Source organism: Bubalus bubalis, chromosome 3, assembly GCF_019923935.1.
Source record: "Bubalus bubalis isolate 160015118507 breed Murrah chromosome 3, NDDB_SH_1, whole genome shotgun sequence".
NCBI lineage: Eukaryota > Metazoa > Chordata > Mammalia > Artiodactyla > Bovidae > Bubalus > Bubalus bubalis.
The window spans coordinates 135,226,687-135,243,700 of record NC_059159.1 but is presented as its reverse complement, the minus strand read 5'-3'; the positions used below and the strand labels follow the sequence as shown (position 1 = coordinate 135,243,700).

At 38.1% G+C, this 17,014-nt stretch overlaps 2 protein-coding genes across 4 annotated transcripts in view; both read right to left on the bottom strand.

The window, feature by feature from the left end:
* PPP2R2A (protein phosphatase 2 regulatory subunit Balpha) overlaps positions 1-17,014 on the bottom strand; it is an 80,552-nt gene that overhangs the window by 21,546 nt on the left and 41,992 nt on the right. For 2 of the 3 annotated variants that reach the window (XM_006057335.3, XM_006057334.3), the window contains one exon: positions 7,862-7,959. In XM_006057335.3, coding sequence (XP_006057397.1) covers positions 7,862-7,959 — 98 coding nt within the window. Of the gene's footprint in view, positions 1-7,861; positions 7,960-13,985; positions 14,727-17,014 lie in introns of those variants that run through there. The other variant, XM_025281885.2, reaches the window with a different exon arrangement.
* On the bottom strand, positions 7,862-10,369 carry LOC102390311 (40S ribosomal protein S4, X isoform-like). Its single transcript, XM_044940177.1, has 2 exons — positions 8,511-10,369; positions 7,862-7,959 (listed from the first exon to the last, which is right to left on the bottom strand). Exon 1 carries the CDS (start codon positions 10,327-10,329, stop codon positions 9,538-9,540), a length of 792 nt encoding a protein of 263 aa, XP_044796112.1. The 5' UTR covers positions 10,330-10,369; the 3' UTR covers positions 7,862-7,959; positions 8,511-9,537.

Below are 17,014 nucleotides of genomic sequence, written 5' to 3'. Positions count from 1 at the left end.
ACTGCTTTTACATGTGTATTTTTAATAGTAAATACAACTGTACTATGTATCAGGGGATGCAGAGGGCTGACCATAAATTATACAGGGATTAACTCCATGTTGTTCAAAGGGTTAACTGTAATGCTTTAAAATGTTATAAAATCTAAAAAGGTTAAAGTGCTATGATTCAGACTGTATCAGTTCAGTTCAGTCGCTCAGTTGTGTCCGACTCTTTGCCAACCCCATGAATCGCAGCATGCCAGGCCTCCCTGTCCATCACCAACTCCCGGAGTTTATCCAAACTCATGTCCATCAAGTCAGTGATGCCATCCAGCCATCTCATCCTCTGTTGTCCCCTTTTCCTCCTGCCCCCAATCCCTCCCAACATCAGGGTCTTTTCCAATAAGTCAATTCTTCCCATGAGGTGGCCAAAGTATTGGAGTAAGTAAGGACTTCAGCATCAGTCCTTCCAAAGAACACCCAGGACTGATCTCCTTCAGAATGGACTGGTTGGATCTCCTTGCAGTCCAAAGGACTCTAACAGTCTTCTCCAGCACCACAGTTCAAAAGCATCAATTCTTCGGCGCTCAGCTTTCTTCACAGTCCAACTCTCACATCCATACATGACCACTGGAAAAACCACAGCCTTAACTAGACAGATCTTTGTTGGCAAAGTAATGTCTCTGCTTTTCAATATGCTATCTAGGTTGGTCATAACTTTCCTTCCAAGGAGTAAGTGTCTTTTAGTTTCATGGCTGCAATCACCATCTGCAGTGATTTTGAAGCCCCCCCAAAATAAAGTCTGACACTGTTTCTCCATCTATTTCCTATGAAGTGATGGGACCAACTACCCAGGATAATTTAGTTCTAAACCATGACACAGAATAAAAGGCATAGAGCAATTTTAATTACTGGGAATATTAAGAGGTAAACTGAAACTAGCAATCTGGAGAACAGACGGCTGAACAAGAGAGGTGCTTGGACGAGTTAATGGATATGAATGAGGACTAGAGCCCAGGTCTCTAAACTCTCGAGGCTTCCAAACTCCAACTTTTCTGTCACTAAACTTCGACAGAGAGGCCATCATTCCTTAATGACTATTATTAAAAAGTCTGAGGACCAAGGCTTTTCTCATTACTATAGATGAAACTGATTTTCTTGATTTATAAGGTTCATTACTTAGAGGAGTTAAGACTTGTTTTTCATTGTGGATATTCATCCCAATTTATATTGAATTAGCTTTTCTTTTTTTAACCCACTTGACTAGCTGTGTGATCTTAGAAAAGGCATTTAACTTAGGTCTCAATTCACTTATAAATTTGTAATAAATTGAGATGTAGTAAGTAAGCATAACATCTCCATTACTTTACTGTGAAGATTAATAAGATTTAGGGAGCTTGGCAGAGAGTGTGGCACATCAACTGTTGTTGCTAAACCCGGGTCAGAAAAGGGAATGCAATGGGCAGGGAATCGGGAGTAACAGCAAAGGTACTAGAGTAACAGTTCACTTCTTTGTTAACTGTATGACTTCTGACCAGTAATCTGTCTGAGCTCCTCTGTTTCTTTATTGATAAAAGCAAATTGCATTGCCAGGAGTTGCAAATCTAGGGCCCACATACTACTCAACTCCCAAGAGAATGCTACCCTGTCACCCTAAAACAGCAGGTTCTGTCCCTTCACTTTAATGAATACACTAAACCAAGCCCTTTGTATATATGATATTAAATTCTATTAAACAATATCGTGCGGTTGAGTCTCATTCTAGTCTTTCCAAATAATGTAGAAAGGGAATACAAACATATAAACAATACTATCCATCTTTTGAGATAAACATGCTAAAGGTTTCTTCTAAACCGTGTTAGTTAAGTGAAAGTCGCTCAGTCAAGTCCGACTCTTTGCGACCCCATGGACAGTCCATGGAATTCTCCAGGCCAGAATACTGGAGTGGGTAGCCTTTCCCTTCTCCAGGGGAATCTTCCCAACCCAGGGATTGAACCCAAGTCTCCTCCTGCATTGCAGGCAGATTCTCTACCAGCTGAGCCACCAGGGAAGCCTAAACCGTGTTAAGTTTTAGGAACACTACATTAAGAACAGAAAAGTGAGAAAGAAATCCTAGTAAGTAACCAGCAGTGGTAGAAAACAGAGAACAAAGGCTGCATAACAATCCAGAAAAATCAGTTAAGAACAACCTTTCTGTTCACCTTTCTCCTTAACTGTCTATTAAAAATATTAACCCTCCCCCAACATTCTAGCTTATATGTATCAAAAAGCCTCAGAGAAACCAGAAGGTCTGAGCAATCCAAAGCCAACAGGAAACCAGTTACTTCAACAAGTGCTGACCACCTCCTGTGAGCGCCCATAGAAATAAAGATTCCTTAAAAAGTATGGAACACCACAGTCTGACAGCTGCTTGGGCTCTCCCTCCACATTACCATCATCAGAAAGAATATTGCCCCATCCACTGTGATGTCAAAAGCTATTATTTAAGCTGTTACAAAAGTAACTGCAGTTTTGCACCTGTTGAACTTTGCTGTTTTGATATTGGAATCAATTCAGTTCAGTCCCTCAGTTGTGTCAGACTCTTTGCAACCCCGTGGACTGCAGCACACCAGGGTTCCCTATCCATTACCAACTCCTGGAGCCTACTCAAACTCATGTCCATCGAGTTGGTGATGCCATCCAACCATCTCAGCCTCTGTCGTCCCCTTCCCCTCCTGCCTTCAATCTTTCCCAGCATCAGGATCTTTTCCAATGAGTCAGTTCTTCACATCAAGTGGCCAAACTACTGGAGCTTCACCATCAGTCCTTCCAGTGAACATTCAGGACTGATTTCCTTTAGGACTGACTGATTTGATCTCCTTGCAGTCCAAGGGACTCTTAAGAGTCTTCTCAACACCACAGTTCAAAAGCATCAATTCTTTGGCACTCAGCTTTCTTTATGGTCCAACGCTCACAACCATACACGACTACTGGAAAAACCATAGCTTTACCTAGACGAACCTTTGTCAGCAAAGTAATGTCTCTGCTTTTTAATATGGTGCTAGGTTTGTCATAGCTTTTTTCCCAAGGAGTAAGCGTCTTTTGATTTCATGGCTGCAGTCACCATCTGCGATGCTTTTGGAGCCCCCCAAAATAAAGTCTGTAACTGTTTCCATTGTTTCCCCATCCACTTGCCATGAAGTGATGAGACCAGATGCCATGATCTTTTTCTGATGTTGAGTTTTAAGCCAGCTTTTTCGCTCTCCTCTTTCACTTTCATTAAGAGGCTCTTTAGTTCTTCTTCACTTTCTGCCATAAGGGTGGTGTCATCTGCATATCTGAGGTTATTGATATTTCTCTTGGCAATCTTGATTCCAGCTTGTGCTTCATCCAGCCCAGCATTTCGAATGCTGTATACTGCATATAAGTTAAATAAACAGGGTGACAATATACAGCCTTGATGTACTCGTTTTCTGATCTGGAACCAGTCCGCTGTTCCATATCCAGTTCTAATTGTTGCTTCTTGACCTGCATACAGATTTCTCAGGAGGCAGGTCAGGTGGTCTGGTATTCCATCTCTTTCAGAATTTTCCAGTTTGTTGTGATGTACACAGTCAAAGGCTTTGGCATAATCAATAAAGCAGAAGTTTTTCTGTAACTCTCTTGTTTTTTCTATGATCCGATGGATGTTGGCAATTTGATCTCTGGTTCCTCTGCCTTTTGTAAATCCAGCGTGAATATCTAGAAGTTCTTGCTTCATGTACTGTTGAAGCCTGACTTGGAGAATTTTAAGCACTATTTTGCTAGCGTTCAAGATAAGTGCAATTGTGCGGTAGCTTGAACATTCTTTGGCATTGCCTTTCTTTGGGATACATCCATAAATAAATGTGGTTATGTTATATACCATTTTAATGTGCATTTCCTGCTTTATGTTTTTTTCTGCTAATGATTTATTACTAGGTGTTTATATTTACTTTAGACTATGAAAATGATGTCAGACAAAATGAGCTACTTTTTTTAGTTCAAAATGGGTCATAAAGAAGCAGAGACAACTCGCAGCATCAACAACACATGTGGCCTCGGAACTGCTAACGAAGGTACAGTACAGTAGTGGTTCAAGAAGTCCTGCAAACGAGACGAGAGCCTTGAAGATGAGGAGCATGAACAGTGGCTGGCCATGGCAAGTTGACAATAACCAATTAATTGAGAGTCATCATCAAAGCTGATCCTCTTACAACTTACATGAGAAGTTGTAGAAGAACTTTCTTAACATGGACCATTCTATGGTCATTCAGTATTTGAAGCAAATTGGAAAGATGAAAAAGCTAGGTAAGTGGGTACCTTATGAGCTGACCAAAAATAGTTGTTTTGAAGTGTTGTCTCCTTTTATTCTACACAACAACAACGAACCATTTCTCAATCAGATTGTGACATGCGACAAAAAGGGGACTGTATATGAAAACTGGCAGGGCTGGACCAAGCAGAAGCTCCAAAGCACTTTCCAAAGCCAAACTTGCACCAAAAAAAGGTAATGGTCACTGGTGGTCTACTGTTGGTCTGATCTACTACAGCTTTCTGAATCCTGGTGAAATGATTACACCTGAAAAGTATGCTCAGCAAACCAATGAGATGCACCAAAAACTGCAACCCTTGCAGTTGGCACTGATCAACAGAAAGGGCCCAATTCTTCTCCACAACACAAAGCTTCAAAAGTTGAACAAACTGGGCTACAAAGTTTTGCCTCATCCACCATATTCACCTGATCCCTTGCCAGCCAACCAATCACTTCTTTAAGCAACTTGACAAGTTTTTGCAGGGAAACTGCTTCCACAACCAGCAGGAGGAAGAAAATGCTTTCCAAGAGTTCGTCAAATCCTCAAGTATGGACTTTTATACTACAGGAATAAACATTATTTGGCAAAAATGTGCTGACTGTAGTGGTTCCTACTCTGATTAATGAATACATGTATGACCCTAGTTGTGATTTAAAATTCATTGTCTGAAACCACACTTTTGTACCAACCTAATACACAAAAGCTGTGAAAATCAGCAAGATGGGTGCCTTATTTCAGGACACACTACACAGAGCACTGGGTGAAACTCCGAAGTCTGGACTCTGACTGTGTGATGCCTCCTGGAAACTCAATCTACCCTGTGCCTCAATTTCCCTACATGCCCTGCTTCTATCAGAGATTCTGTCAAACAGAAAATCATTCAAACATGTTAGTTTAAAACACACACACACACACACACACAAAACAGTAGAACATGCTACAGAATCACCAGGCTGAAATACACTCGAACCAAATGAAAATCTTGTAAATGAGCACCCAGTTTCTTTGCCTGGGGAACAGATGGACAGGCAGCAAAGTGTGCCCGACAAGATGACAGGAAGGGGACCTGCCACACCTTAGGAGTAAAGTGAGACAGAAAGGTGGGATAAAGCGGTCCAAGTCTGATGTGCAAGGTTCACTACTACTGTAGCATGACCTTTTCTTCTTAAGTAAGTAAGGACTATAAAAGGAGTGAGTGGAAATATTTAAGTCTCCACTCAAGTGAATTTTAGCAAGGAACCCTGCCACTGTAGACACAATAGTGCAAACATCACTGTATTTTGCAAAGAGAACTAGCAGGTTCTTAAAACCGCTCACTTGTTAAGTGCCAGTGTACCCTGGAATGTGTGTATACATACATTTGCTGCTGTGGTGGTTAGAAGAAGCTACTGAAATTTAGGGATCCAAGTTCTAATCCCAGGCCTTTGTTATTAAACTGAGCAATGTAACTTTATGTAAACTTTTGCTGAGATTTACCTAAACATTAGAAAAAGACTATCTCTAAGTTGGCTTCCAAGTTTCAAACTCTAACACTATTTTACAGACATTTAAAGGCTATGAACACTACTTTACAGGCATTTAAAGGCTATGAACTCATAAAATCTAACCTAAATATGTTAGCTACTGATATAAGGCACATATATTTATAATTAACATAGGTACTGAATGTCCTGAAGACAGCATAACGTTAGAAGCTCCAGAATAAGGGCTTTAAAAATGTAGAAAATATATTGGGTGAAATGCATCAAATTAACGTTAACAACATCAATTTCAAGAAGGAGAATAATTATCATCTTTATTATTTATCACTAAAAAATACACTGAAATTTACACTAAGTAATTCTCAAAAGACATACTACTAATCTGAGGTTCTAGATAATGGATTTCTGTCTTGAAAACTTACATGCAGTTAAGAATGACAATTTATACTTTTAAACAACACAAAGCCCCCATTAGAAATGTAGGCTCAGAAACCCACAATGTAAAGCCCTTCAAGATGGAAATGCTTGGGAAGCAAACTTAAATTTAAATGTTTTTCTCCAAACACCTTTTGTTTTTAAAACAAAAATATATAGAATGCCATTAATTTTCAGTAAAAAACCAAACCAAACCATAGAAGGGCAGAGAATGTCTATAGGAAATCCAGCTCTAACTTCTAAAGAACAACGTTAACACTCACATTTTGGTGACTTAACATGAAAGGCACTGGAGTGCACCGAGAGGGGACATGCTGGAAGTTCTGGATTCTGGTTGTGAGTTTGGATAATCAAGTGATCTCTTAACAATCTGCTTTCTCATTTGGAAATAAAGGTAAACTATAATGATCTGTAAGGCTCTATTTCGACTCCAAGTTTTCCTAGATTGTAATGGTCAAGTTTTTAGCTGCTTGAAAACAGAACAGAAAACTGATTTTGCCCCCACTTCCCACAAAAACATCCTTTGACAAGAAAACCTTGAGTCTTATTTTCATATTTCCTTCCAACCAAAAAGAAAAATAATAAAAGGAGACATATTTAGTGCTTGTGCACCTTCTAATCAGACACTATTAATCATTTCTTTTAAAATTAAATTACCTACCTCACTGGGTGTTGTGAGGATTAATTCATTAGTGTTTGTAAAGCACTTTGAGATCCTCAGGTCAAAGGCGCTATAGAAGTGCAAAGTAGTAGTATTATTACTAGATTCTTGCTTATTTAAGGAATTTCACAATCCTTTAAAAGCTAACTCTGTGTTATGATTTAGACATCTGTTCATAAAGCCCTGCATTTTATCCACAGTACTTTCAACTCTTTTTGAAGATAGTATAGACAGGGACAGAATGTTTGGAAGCAAATGATAAAATTAGCTTTGATCTACAAATGTAGAGGGAGACTAAGGGAAAATCTAGTGTGACAAATCTTGTTTAGTATAAAATTTTAGTGAGAAATCTAGTCAATCAGATTTAGAAGTGTGCCTATGTTGTACACAAAACCAAACCAACCCTATTTTAATCACAGATTCTGCAATGAGAAATCCCTTTCTTCAAAGAGAAAGGAAAACAATTTTCAAATCCACTTTAAAGAGGAGTAACTAAGCTTACAAATTACATACATTACATGTGTATACATGCAACTATCATTTAAAACCTTTATACTTAAATTGCAGTAAGTGTATTAGTATATACTGATATAAAAATAGTTGAGCAGCTTTTTCCTTTAAACCAGGCTCCCACTCCTAATTACACAAGGAAAATTATTCACTGAGAAGATGTCAAAACAATTTTACTTTATGGAATTTTAGGAGGAAAAAAAATGAGGGCCAAGGCTATAAAATCAGTTAAAATCTTGTATAACACACTTCTCACTCCTTTCTCTAACCAAATCCTTTCACAATTAAATCAAAACAACACGCACATGTACACAGACACACAAAGCTAAGAGAACTAGAGCTACTTACACATTCAATATTCTGCTTGATATACAACAAATTTTTAAAGAAAAATTTGCCAACATCCTCTGATGAGATTCTCCAGCATAAGCTCCAGTCCCAAGGGCAAACTGAAATTTAGATACCAAACTTTAAGCACTTACCTCCTGCTCCTGCTGAAAGATGACAACTCTACCACCTTTATCTCCGGTTGCTAGTAACTCTCCAGAATGATTAAATTCTACTGTAGAAATTATATCTGCTGTATAATTGAAACAAACAAAAAAGACATTAGTTCTTCTCTCCCAACTCACGACAGAGTTTCTTAGTAAGAACTCAGCATGTTTTCCTAATATATTCCAAGTCTATATATCAACCTGCCCTCAGAAATAAAGTAAATCTAAAGTTCTTTCATGAAATTTTGAGTCATGAATATTTGGCTCACTCCCCCCACAAAACTCTTCCCAAAGTAAACCAATGACACTATTTTTTAAAAAAATAGGCACATAACAAAAAATATCAGTGCTTTATTAATAATTCACTAAATTCATGAATATAAAGAAATCAACAATTCATGAAACAGTCCATGATAGCACATTAAACATTAATAATTATTGTGCTAATTTTTTCTTATATACTTCTGATAAGCTGATATACACAAACCCAAAGGACTATAAAATTAAGACAGATATAACTAAAATGGGGAAATTCTTTAAATGCAAAAATAATTTCAGATAGAACTTTAACAATCATAAATAAATAAATTCAAATTATGGCCTCAAACAAATGTTTGTAAATAGAACACACTTATACCAGCAATGCTTTGTGCTATGCACCTTCAAAATGCACAGCTCTTCTTGTGGTTCCCACACATAGACACAGCAGGGGCTACTAGAATCAGTCATGTTACACTCAAAGTCGGTGCTAATTTCACAGTCAAGTTCAAATAAAATTATCAGGGTTTTTTCCTTGCTTTTTGACACCAGTCATTTTCCTAAAGAAAAAAATCTAAGTTACAGAATTGGGCATTAAGATAAAGCAATCACACTACACAATTCCCCACTGTTACAAGTTCTTCACTACTAAGCATTATGCTAAATTAGGGAAGACCCCATCAAACGCACGTTACATAAAAAATCAAACTCTTACTATGGGAGAAGGGTCATTTTCTTGCCAACATTAGATCACTGTAAGAATTTTAAAAGTGACTTTATATAATAATGGAGAAGGAAATGGCAACCCACTCCAGTATTCTTGCCTGGAAAATCCCATGGATGGAGGATGCTGGTAGGCTACAGTGAGCAACTTCACTTATATAATAAAGAACATTATATACTTTAAATTTTAAAACTTACTGACCAATGTAGCACATCAATAAACTGACCAGCACTGCATTTTATCATTTTCATTTCAGTGATTTTTCCAAGTTGAGCTTGATTTTGCAAAGCTTTCTTTGCTTCCTCCACTGTCTAGGTCCAAGGCACTTATCTTTTTGGAACTCTCTGAGAATCTACTCAAAGTTATACACACTCTCCCAAGGAACTGTACACATTTAAGTACACACAAAAATTTGCATGTAATTTCAAAAGGTCTTGGACAGCACCCCATCTCCAGCTTAAAACCTTTGGCCCAGACAACTCACCATGGTTGGTGCTATCAGGAGGAAGGAATAAATCTAGTGTTTATGCTATATGCATATGTAACACCAAGATGTAAAACTGAATATATTGTACTATTTATTCTATAAAGCCCTACATCAACCAGTACTTTTTTTTTTTTTTCCACTTGGTATTATCTTTAATTACAAAGACTTTTCCAATCACATCACATAGAGATCATTTTATCCACTGCTCTGTTTGGCTGCCAATCTCTTATCTCTCTCCTCAGCAATGGTAAGGCGAATACCCTTTCCACGGGGAAGATAGATCCATGGTTTGTTGCCTTTGCCAATAACAAAAATGTTTGAGAGCCGTGTGGCAAAGCTGTTGCCGTTCGCATCTTTCACATGAACTACATCAAAAGAACCTGGATGCCTCTCCCGGTTTGTAATCACACCAATTCTTCCCAGGTTAGCGCCTCCAGTCACCATGCACAGGTTGCCAGTGTCAAATTTGATGAAATCAGTAATCTTGCCAGTCTCCAAGTCAATCTGAATGGTATCATTCACCTTGATGAGGGGATCAGGGTAACGGATGGTACGAGCATCATGGGTTACCAGATGAGGGATTCCTTTTGTCCCCACAAATATCTTTCTTACTTTGCACAATTTATACTTGGCCTCCTCAGGTGTAATACGATGAACAGCAAATCGACCCTTGGTGTCACAGATCAAACGAAAATTCTCTCCAGTCTTATCAATGCTGATGACATCCATAAAACCAGCAGGGTAGGTTATATCTGTGCGGACTTTGCCATCGATCTTAATGAAACGCTGCATGCAAATCTTCTTTACTTCATCTCCAGTTAGGGCATACTTAAGTCTATTCCTTAGGAAAATGATTAGGGGGAGACACTCCCTTAGCTTGTGGGGGCCGGTAGATGGACGAGGGGCAAACACACCAGTCAGTTTATCCAGCATCCAATGTTTTGGAGCTGCTACGCGTTTCAGGTGCTTCTTGGGACCCCGGGCCATGGCTGCGCTAGGCACGAAAAGAGCTCAACCAGTACTTAAAAGCCATTCTATTAGGTGCTCTGTATTTACTTCTGTATTGAGTATAATAAAGGATTAAAATCACACAGTCCTTGCACTAAAAGCACATTATAGTACAGTTACAGAGAGAAAATAAGCAGGGGCTAACTATTTGACAGAGCAAATGGCTGCATGTTACTTGTAGGTCAGATTATAAAATCAGGGAATAAGGGGGGAAAAAACCCCTATACATAGTAAAAATTATCTTTAAATTCAAATCCCTCAGACAAGCACCACTTTGGAGATGCAAACGTTCTCCTGTTCTTTTAAATCCAACTCAGCCAGTTTTCCCTACAGCATTCATACTCTGTATTTCCCATGAACTGAAGCATTAGTTAATTTGGCTAAAAATTCATGCTATACCAAAAACTCCTGACCTCTGGACTCCAGGATATACTCTTGGCTTGGTGAAATGCTCACACTTTATACCAAAATCCAGATTCATTCTCCAGTTCACTCAATGGAGTAACAGGAAGTCATACTGGCTGAGGAACCCTAGAAACAACTGACCTAAAGCGAGAGGCTGACTGTCAGGAAACGACAAGAGCCAAAGATTTACACCATAAAAGTCAACCCACATTAAATCCTTGAGGGTGGGAAATACAGAGAGAAAGGCAAATAAGTTCTCATTTCAGCTATTTTTAAGGCACTACTGCTTTGTGACTATTTATCTTGCCAAAAGCCAATGAACAAACATAACATTTTAGAAATAGCTAACTAAGCCACTGATGCTTAGGTGAATAGTATAGTGGAATTTTATCTGGGGGAGAGGTATGCAGATTCATGGCTTCCTCACTATAATTTTTTTACTGCATGTATTTAATATGGTCATATCTCAGATAGGTAAATTATTTTCATGACTTGTATGGCGAAATTAAATAGGTACATGTCATGGTGTTCCTTCCTCCTTCCCATCAAATAAAGGAGAAATGACACACCATGACTTCTGTAGGCTTGGCCATCCATACATGAAGTGAGAGAGCCACTAAGTACATAAGCACCTATTAAATCTCCAAGTACATGAATGCTTTCAAAGTTGTTCTCAGTTGTAAAATGCCTAGATCTCACAAGGTCTTCTTGGGAAAATGACATATAAAAAGGATGAGTAACAGGGAGAATAAAATCAAATCCTGCTTTACAGTCCAAGAGAAATTTTATCCAGGAATCCATTAAGGAGTACACTATGAAACTGAACTTTGAGCTGTATGTGCCTCTCTGCAGCACACTAGTATGCCAGGAAGGGGATATGGGTTTGCAACCACCCAAACCTAAGACTTCCAGCCTGGAGCCCACACTTGACCTCAGAGTGCCATAGAAACATTTCTGCTCTCAAGTAGGCCACAATGTGGAAAAGATAAGGAAGCATGGCTCTAGAAACAGTGCTCCCATTTCGTGAGTAGTGACACCCAGATGAGACTGGTCAAATACTGCTATCTCATGTTTTTGAAAATAACAATAACCCTGCTCCTAGAAAATATTCTTTATTGCTCTGATTTCTATACAATTAAAAAAAAAATTACACAGTAGATGACTGCAGGAATAGCACTGTTTGCACAATAGCACTATTCAGCAGAAATCTGTTACCATAGAGGGGTCCTATATCTGTGCTGTTCAGTACAGTAACTACGAGCCACGTGTGGCTCCTGAATTTTTAACTTTAGCCATATATGGCTAGGGGCTACAGTAGTGGAGAGTCTAGGTCTAAAACATTACAGAGTGGACACTGACTTTTAAAAGACAAGAATGCTGAAGCTAAGAGAATCCTGAACCTTTAAACAGTAAACTTTAAACAGGTAAAATAAAACTACTGTGTACGCACACACCCAGATTGTTACCTCAAGGAGCAGGCTGAAAATATGAATGCACTTCATGAAAATTTGGATTCCTGGACACTATTTTTAAAACAAAGTATTAATGAAAGCCTTGAAAACTTGCTAACACTTTACTCTTGAGATTAAAATAACTATCACATACTTTAAAAAGGCAAAGACACTAACCTCACCGTTAGAGTCACGTTACTGAACTCGAGGCAGGGTCCAGTATAACACATCAATTATGTCTGTTCTCATAAAGGATTCATAAGAATCCTTCCTATGACTAGTACAAATGCTTTTTCACAATGAAAAAAAAGTACCTGTTTAATATCATATAAAAGAACATTCAAATACAGTTAATGAAAAGGAAGGACTCTGGATGAGAACATCAGTCAAGGACCCTCTACTGTGCATCCAGTCAACACACAGCATTCTAGGCACCTTAAACACGGGGTTTGAAAGGCACAATCTGACTGCTGGCAAGAAAACTTAACCAGTGTTCTCGACCTTTGATGTGAAATTCTACATAGTATTAATAAAAACCAATAAATTTATAATGTGTTATATAAAATGGAACTCAATTTCTTCAACCCTTTTTTCCTAAACCATCAGCATCCAGGTTTCATCCTAAGAAGATGATATGACTGCTTTCTTTTGGGGGCAAGAATGGTTAAGTGGTGGTGGTGGTGGGGGGGACGACAATGCTATTTCTGGTCTATCTTTACTTCATCAGGCACACCACACCCTTCCCTTGTTACTCACCTTCTCTATTTCTTATGTACTCTAATCAGTGGAAAAGGACACAGACAGCCAATGGTTAAAAAATACAACTCACTCAACATAAAAATCTAATGATGGAAAATTAATAGACAATATATATGCATAAATGGTAGAAATTAACAATAATTACTATATATTAAGTGTTCAAATTATTATTAGCTCTGACATTCTCTAAATACGTCAACTCTTGCACTGTAAGACACTTTATGGGTTACTCAGTGATTTTATAATTCCACTTGAGGACTACAGTTCAAACACATTATCTGAAAGAAACCAATTAAAATTAGCACCAACATGGTTATCGGTGAATTACCTATACAGAGGCATACTTCATTTATTGTACTTCCCTTTACTGTGCTTCATAGATACTGTGTTTTTAACAAATTGGAGGCAATCCTGTGTAGACAAAGTCTATCAAAGCTACTTTTCCAACAGCATTTGCTCACTTAATATCTCTGTCTCTCATTTTGGCAATTCTCTCAATATGCCGAACATTTTCATTATTATGCTTTTAACAGTGATCTGTGATCAGTGGTCATAAATATTATATTGCAAAAAGACTACAATTCGCTGAAGACTCAGATGGTAGTTAGCATTTTTTTTTTAGCAATAAAGCATTTTCCAACTAAGATATGTACATTTTTGGGGACATAATTCTATCTCACACTTAAGAGACTACAGTACAGTGTAAACAACTTTTATATGTGCTGGGAAACCGAACAATTCATGTGACTCTATTTACTGCAGTCATCTAGAGCCACATCCTGAATATGTGAGATGTGCCTATAATGAAATAAGACGAACGTATTTCAAACATCCAATAATGAGGAGATATAAAAGCATTCTCTAGTACCTAGGTTTGAAAATTATGGCCCGCCAGCTATTTTTGTAAAGAATGTCTTATTGGAACCCAGCCATGCCCATTTGTTTATATATTGTCTTTGGCTGCTTTCAATTGACAACAGCAGGGCTGAATAGTTGAGACAGACTGAAAATATGTACTACCTGGTCCTTTATAGAAGATGCTTGTCAACCACAGTTCAAGTATATTAATACGACTGAATGCTGTGCTAAGTCGCTTCAGTCGTGTCCAACTCTTTGTGACCCCATGAACTGTAGCCCTCCAGGCTCCTCTGTCCTTTGGATTCTCTGAGCAAGAATAAATGAATATTAACATTAAAAGAACAAATATGATTTATGTGGGGACAGAGACCTGAATAACCAGTGTCAAAGCACACTCTATCTACAGAAAGATTCAACTATAATATGCCAAGCACTGTACTAAATGAGCATTTATATATATAGTCTCATTTAATCCTTATAATGCCACTACGATAGAGACATCACTTTCAATTAATAGGAGGGTGTACAAAAGCACTGAGGCATTAAGTAACTTGCCTTTCACACCTCTGTCAAGTGTCAAAGCCAGGATTCAAATTTAGCAGGTGTGAACAATCATTACATATAAGGAGGCAGCATAAAATCCTGTAAGCCACTGGATGATGAATAAATAAATAATATAAGTGTTCAGTTTACTGCTTCTTTTTCACTGCCAAAGTGCCTGTGTTCAAAAAAACATTTAAGGTCAAACTACATCAACTTTACACTATTTACTAATGATCTCATTACAATTACTGGTCTGGCCCTACAATAAAACTAAGCATTTTTCCAGCACCTGCTATACTCCAGGGGCTGGGTGAGCCAGAGTCTAAATTGTACCCTTTAAAGAGGTTTATAAGCAAAATGTTATTAAAACAGGTAAACAGCTAACCAAGAAAAGATTTAGTAAATGTTTAAAAGAACCAAAGAAGGAATATTGTAAGCATTATAAAATGAATTCTAAGACATAAAGACTGAGTAAATATATAAAGAAGCTCCCTTTATTTTAAAAATAAAGGGGGAGGAAATCAACTGGAAGAAACTGCTCACACGTATATTTAACCTTCTGCTATACAGTCCCCAAAGGTTCACCTGAAACAGTTAACAAAGCATCCGTTGACTGCTGACACACCTGATTCTGTTATTTTTATCAATAGGCTTGCTCTCTGTTTTTTAATTTTTGCTGACTTGGAATTTTTATTGTTAAATATATATATATAAATGAAACAGGAATGTGCAGTGTTCTTTCAGTAAAATTGTCAGATCAGAAACATTTTACTTAATCCTAAATTCAACTTTATCTTTACTCCACCCAGAAAACAATGCAAACTGTAACTTATCTTGCAAATTTACCTGCTCACAAAAACTTTACTTCACTCTCACTGTGCTGTCACTGAGACATCAGTAGTAAAAGCCCCTATAAAAGCAGCTCCTATTTATACACTGCTTGCAGGGCACTGTGCTCAATTCCCTCAATAGGACTAGTTTTTAAAGCCAAGCTACAGAGAAGAAAATTTAAAAGGTTAAAACTCAGAAAATACTATAAACATTGTTACAGTAAATAGTTCTAAAAATTCAGGCACATTTGCCTTATGCATCACGAGACAGCATAAATCTCAAGACAAGAGGTTCGAAATATTCACACAGAAAAACATGAGGTTCACAAAAATTCTAGGAATAACCTCTGCTTCTTAAAATTCTACATTCTGAATATTATCTCAAAAGGGACTGCTCTGGGGGGAAAGTAAGTGTCAGCAAAGACTTGCTGCAAGAGCTGCTGCCAGCATGGCCTTCTAGGTATCATGAAACTTTCAGGTCTGGAAGAAAACGAGCTTATTAGCAGGTTGGCTATGCTGAATCTTACCTTTCTGCAAACAGTACTTAATTACCTATAAAACTCTACCAAGGTAATCAGTCTTCTTTCCTTTTTGTTATATTTCAGTAAAAACAAACATTAACAAAGAACATTAAGGCTACCTGCATAAACTGTCTCCAAAAAGTACCCAGTGAAAACATGAAGCAACTTTTAGCACTTCAAAAGGTTGAAGTGAAAGAGAAAAATCAAAATTAAAAATCTGTAATTGGTCTTCTGCTTCTGGCCATGGGGAAGCAAGACAATCTGGATTCAACCTCTAGCTGGGAATGACTAGAAAATGAACAGAGAGAAAGTTAAAGGGATCTACAGAAATCACTTAGAATCTTTAAAGGGTTTAATACTGATCTGAGGATAGGAGGGCATGGCAACCCACTCCAGTATTCTTGCCTGGAGAATCCCTTGGACAGAGGAGCCTGGCAGGCTACAGTCCATGGGGTCACAAAGAACTGGACACGACTGAAGCAACTGAGCACGCACGCACGCACACACGTAATGGTGTAACACTCCACAAGGCCTACAAAAGAACTATCAGGAAGCTTACAAGGTCTCAAAATAAACAGAGATCCCACTCAGCCAGAGAAGCCTGGTTGACAATGGTTTAATCAATAATTTGTATCTGACTCTTGCGACACCATGGGCTGTATAGTCCCTCAGACTCCTTTGTCCATGGGATTTTCCAGGCAAGAATACTGGAGTGGGTTGCCATTTCCTTCTCCAATGCATGAAAGTGAAAAGTGAAAGGGAAGTCGCTCAGTCGTGTCCGACTCTGCGCGACCCCATGGACTGCAGCCCACCAGGCTCCTCCATCCATGGGATTTTCCAGGCAAAAGTACTGGAGTGGGGTGCCATTGCCTTCTCCAAAGCCTATGATTAGTAAATGCCAATAATGCCTTCACTCATTGGTAAAATTAGATAAAAAAAGAATTCAATAGGACAAGAGTTTATATTATGTTTATATTTATTTGATAAAAGGTATGGTGAAGATGTAACGGTCATAAATCTTTATGCTCAAAGATTGTTACTTTATATATTTCAGGGTTACCAGGAGTAGAAGAGTTAACAATAATTGTCCAGAAGCTGGATAAATCATTTTCCATGCCTGACAGATTAAAAATAGGTGGGGCAGGAGGCAGGGAAGCAGGGAAAAGAAGGGACAGACACATGAAAAATGTAACTGATACACATACAGAATTTATACCAATACAAAATATGTTATTTCTTCAAATGAGCTTTGCGATTTAAAAAACTCACATTTACTGATAGAGTCCCTTAAGGAATT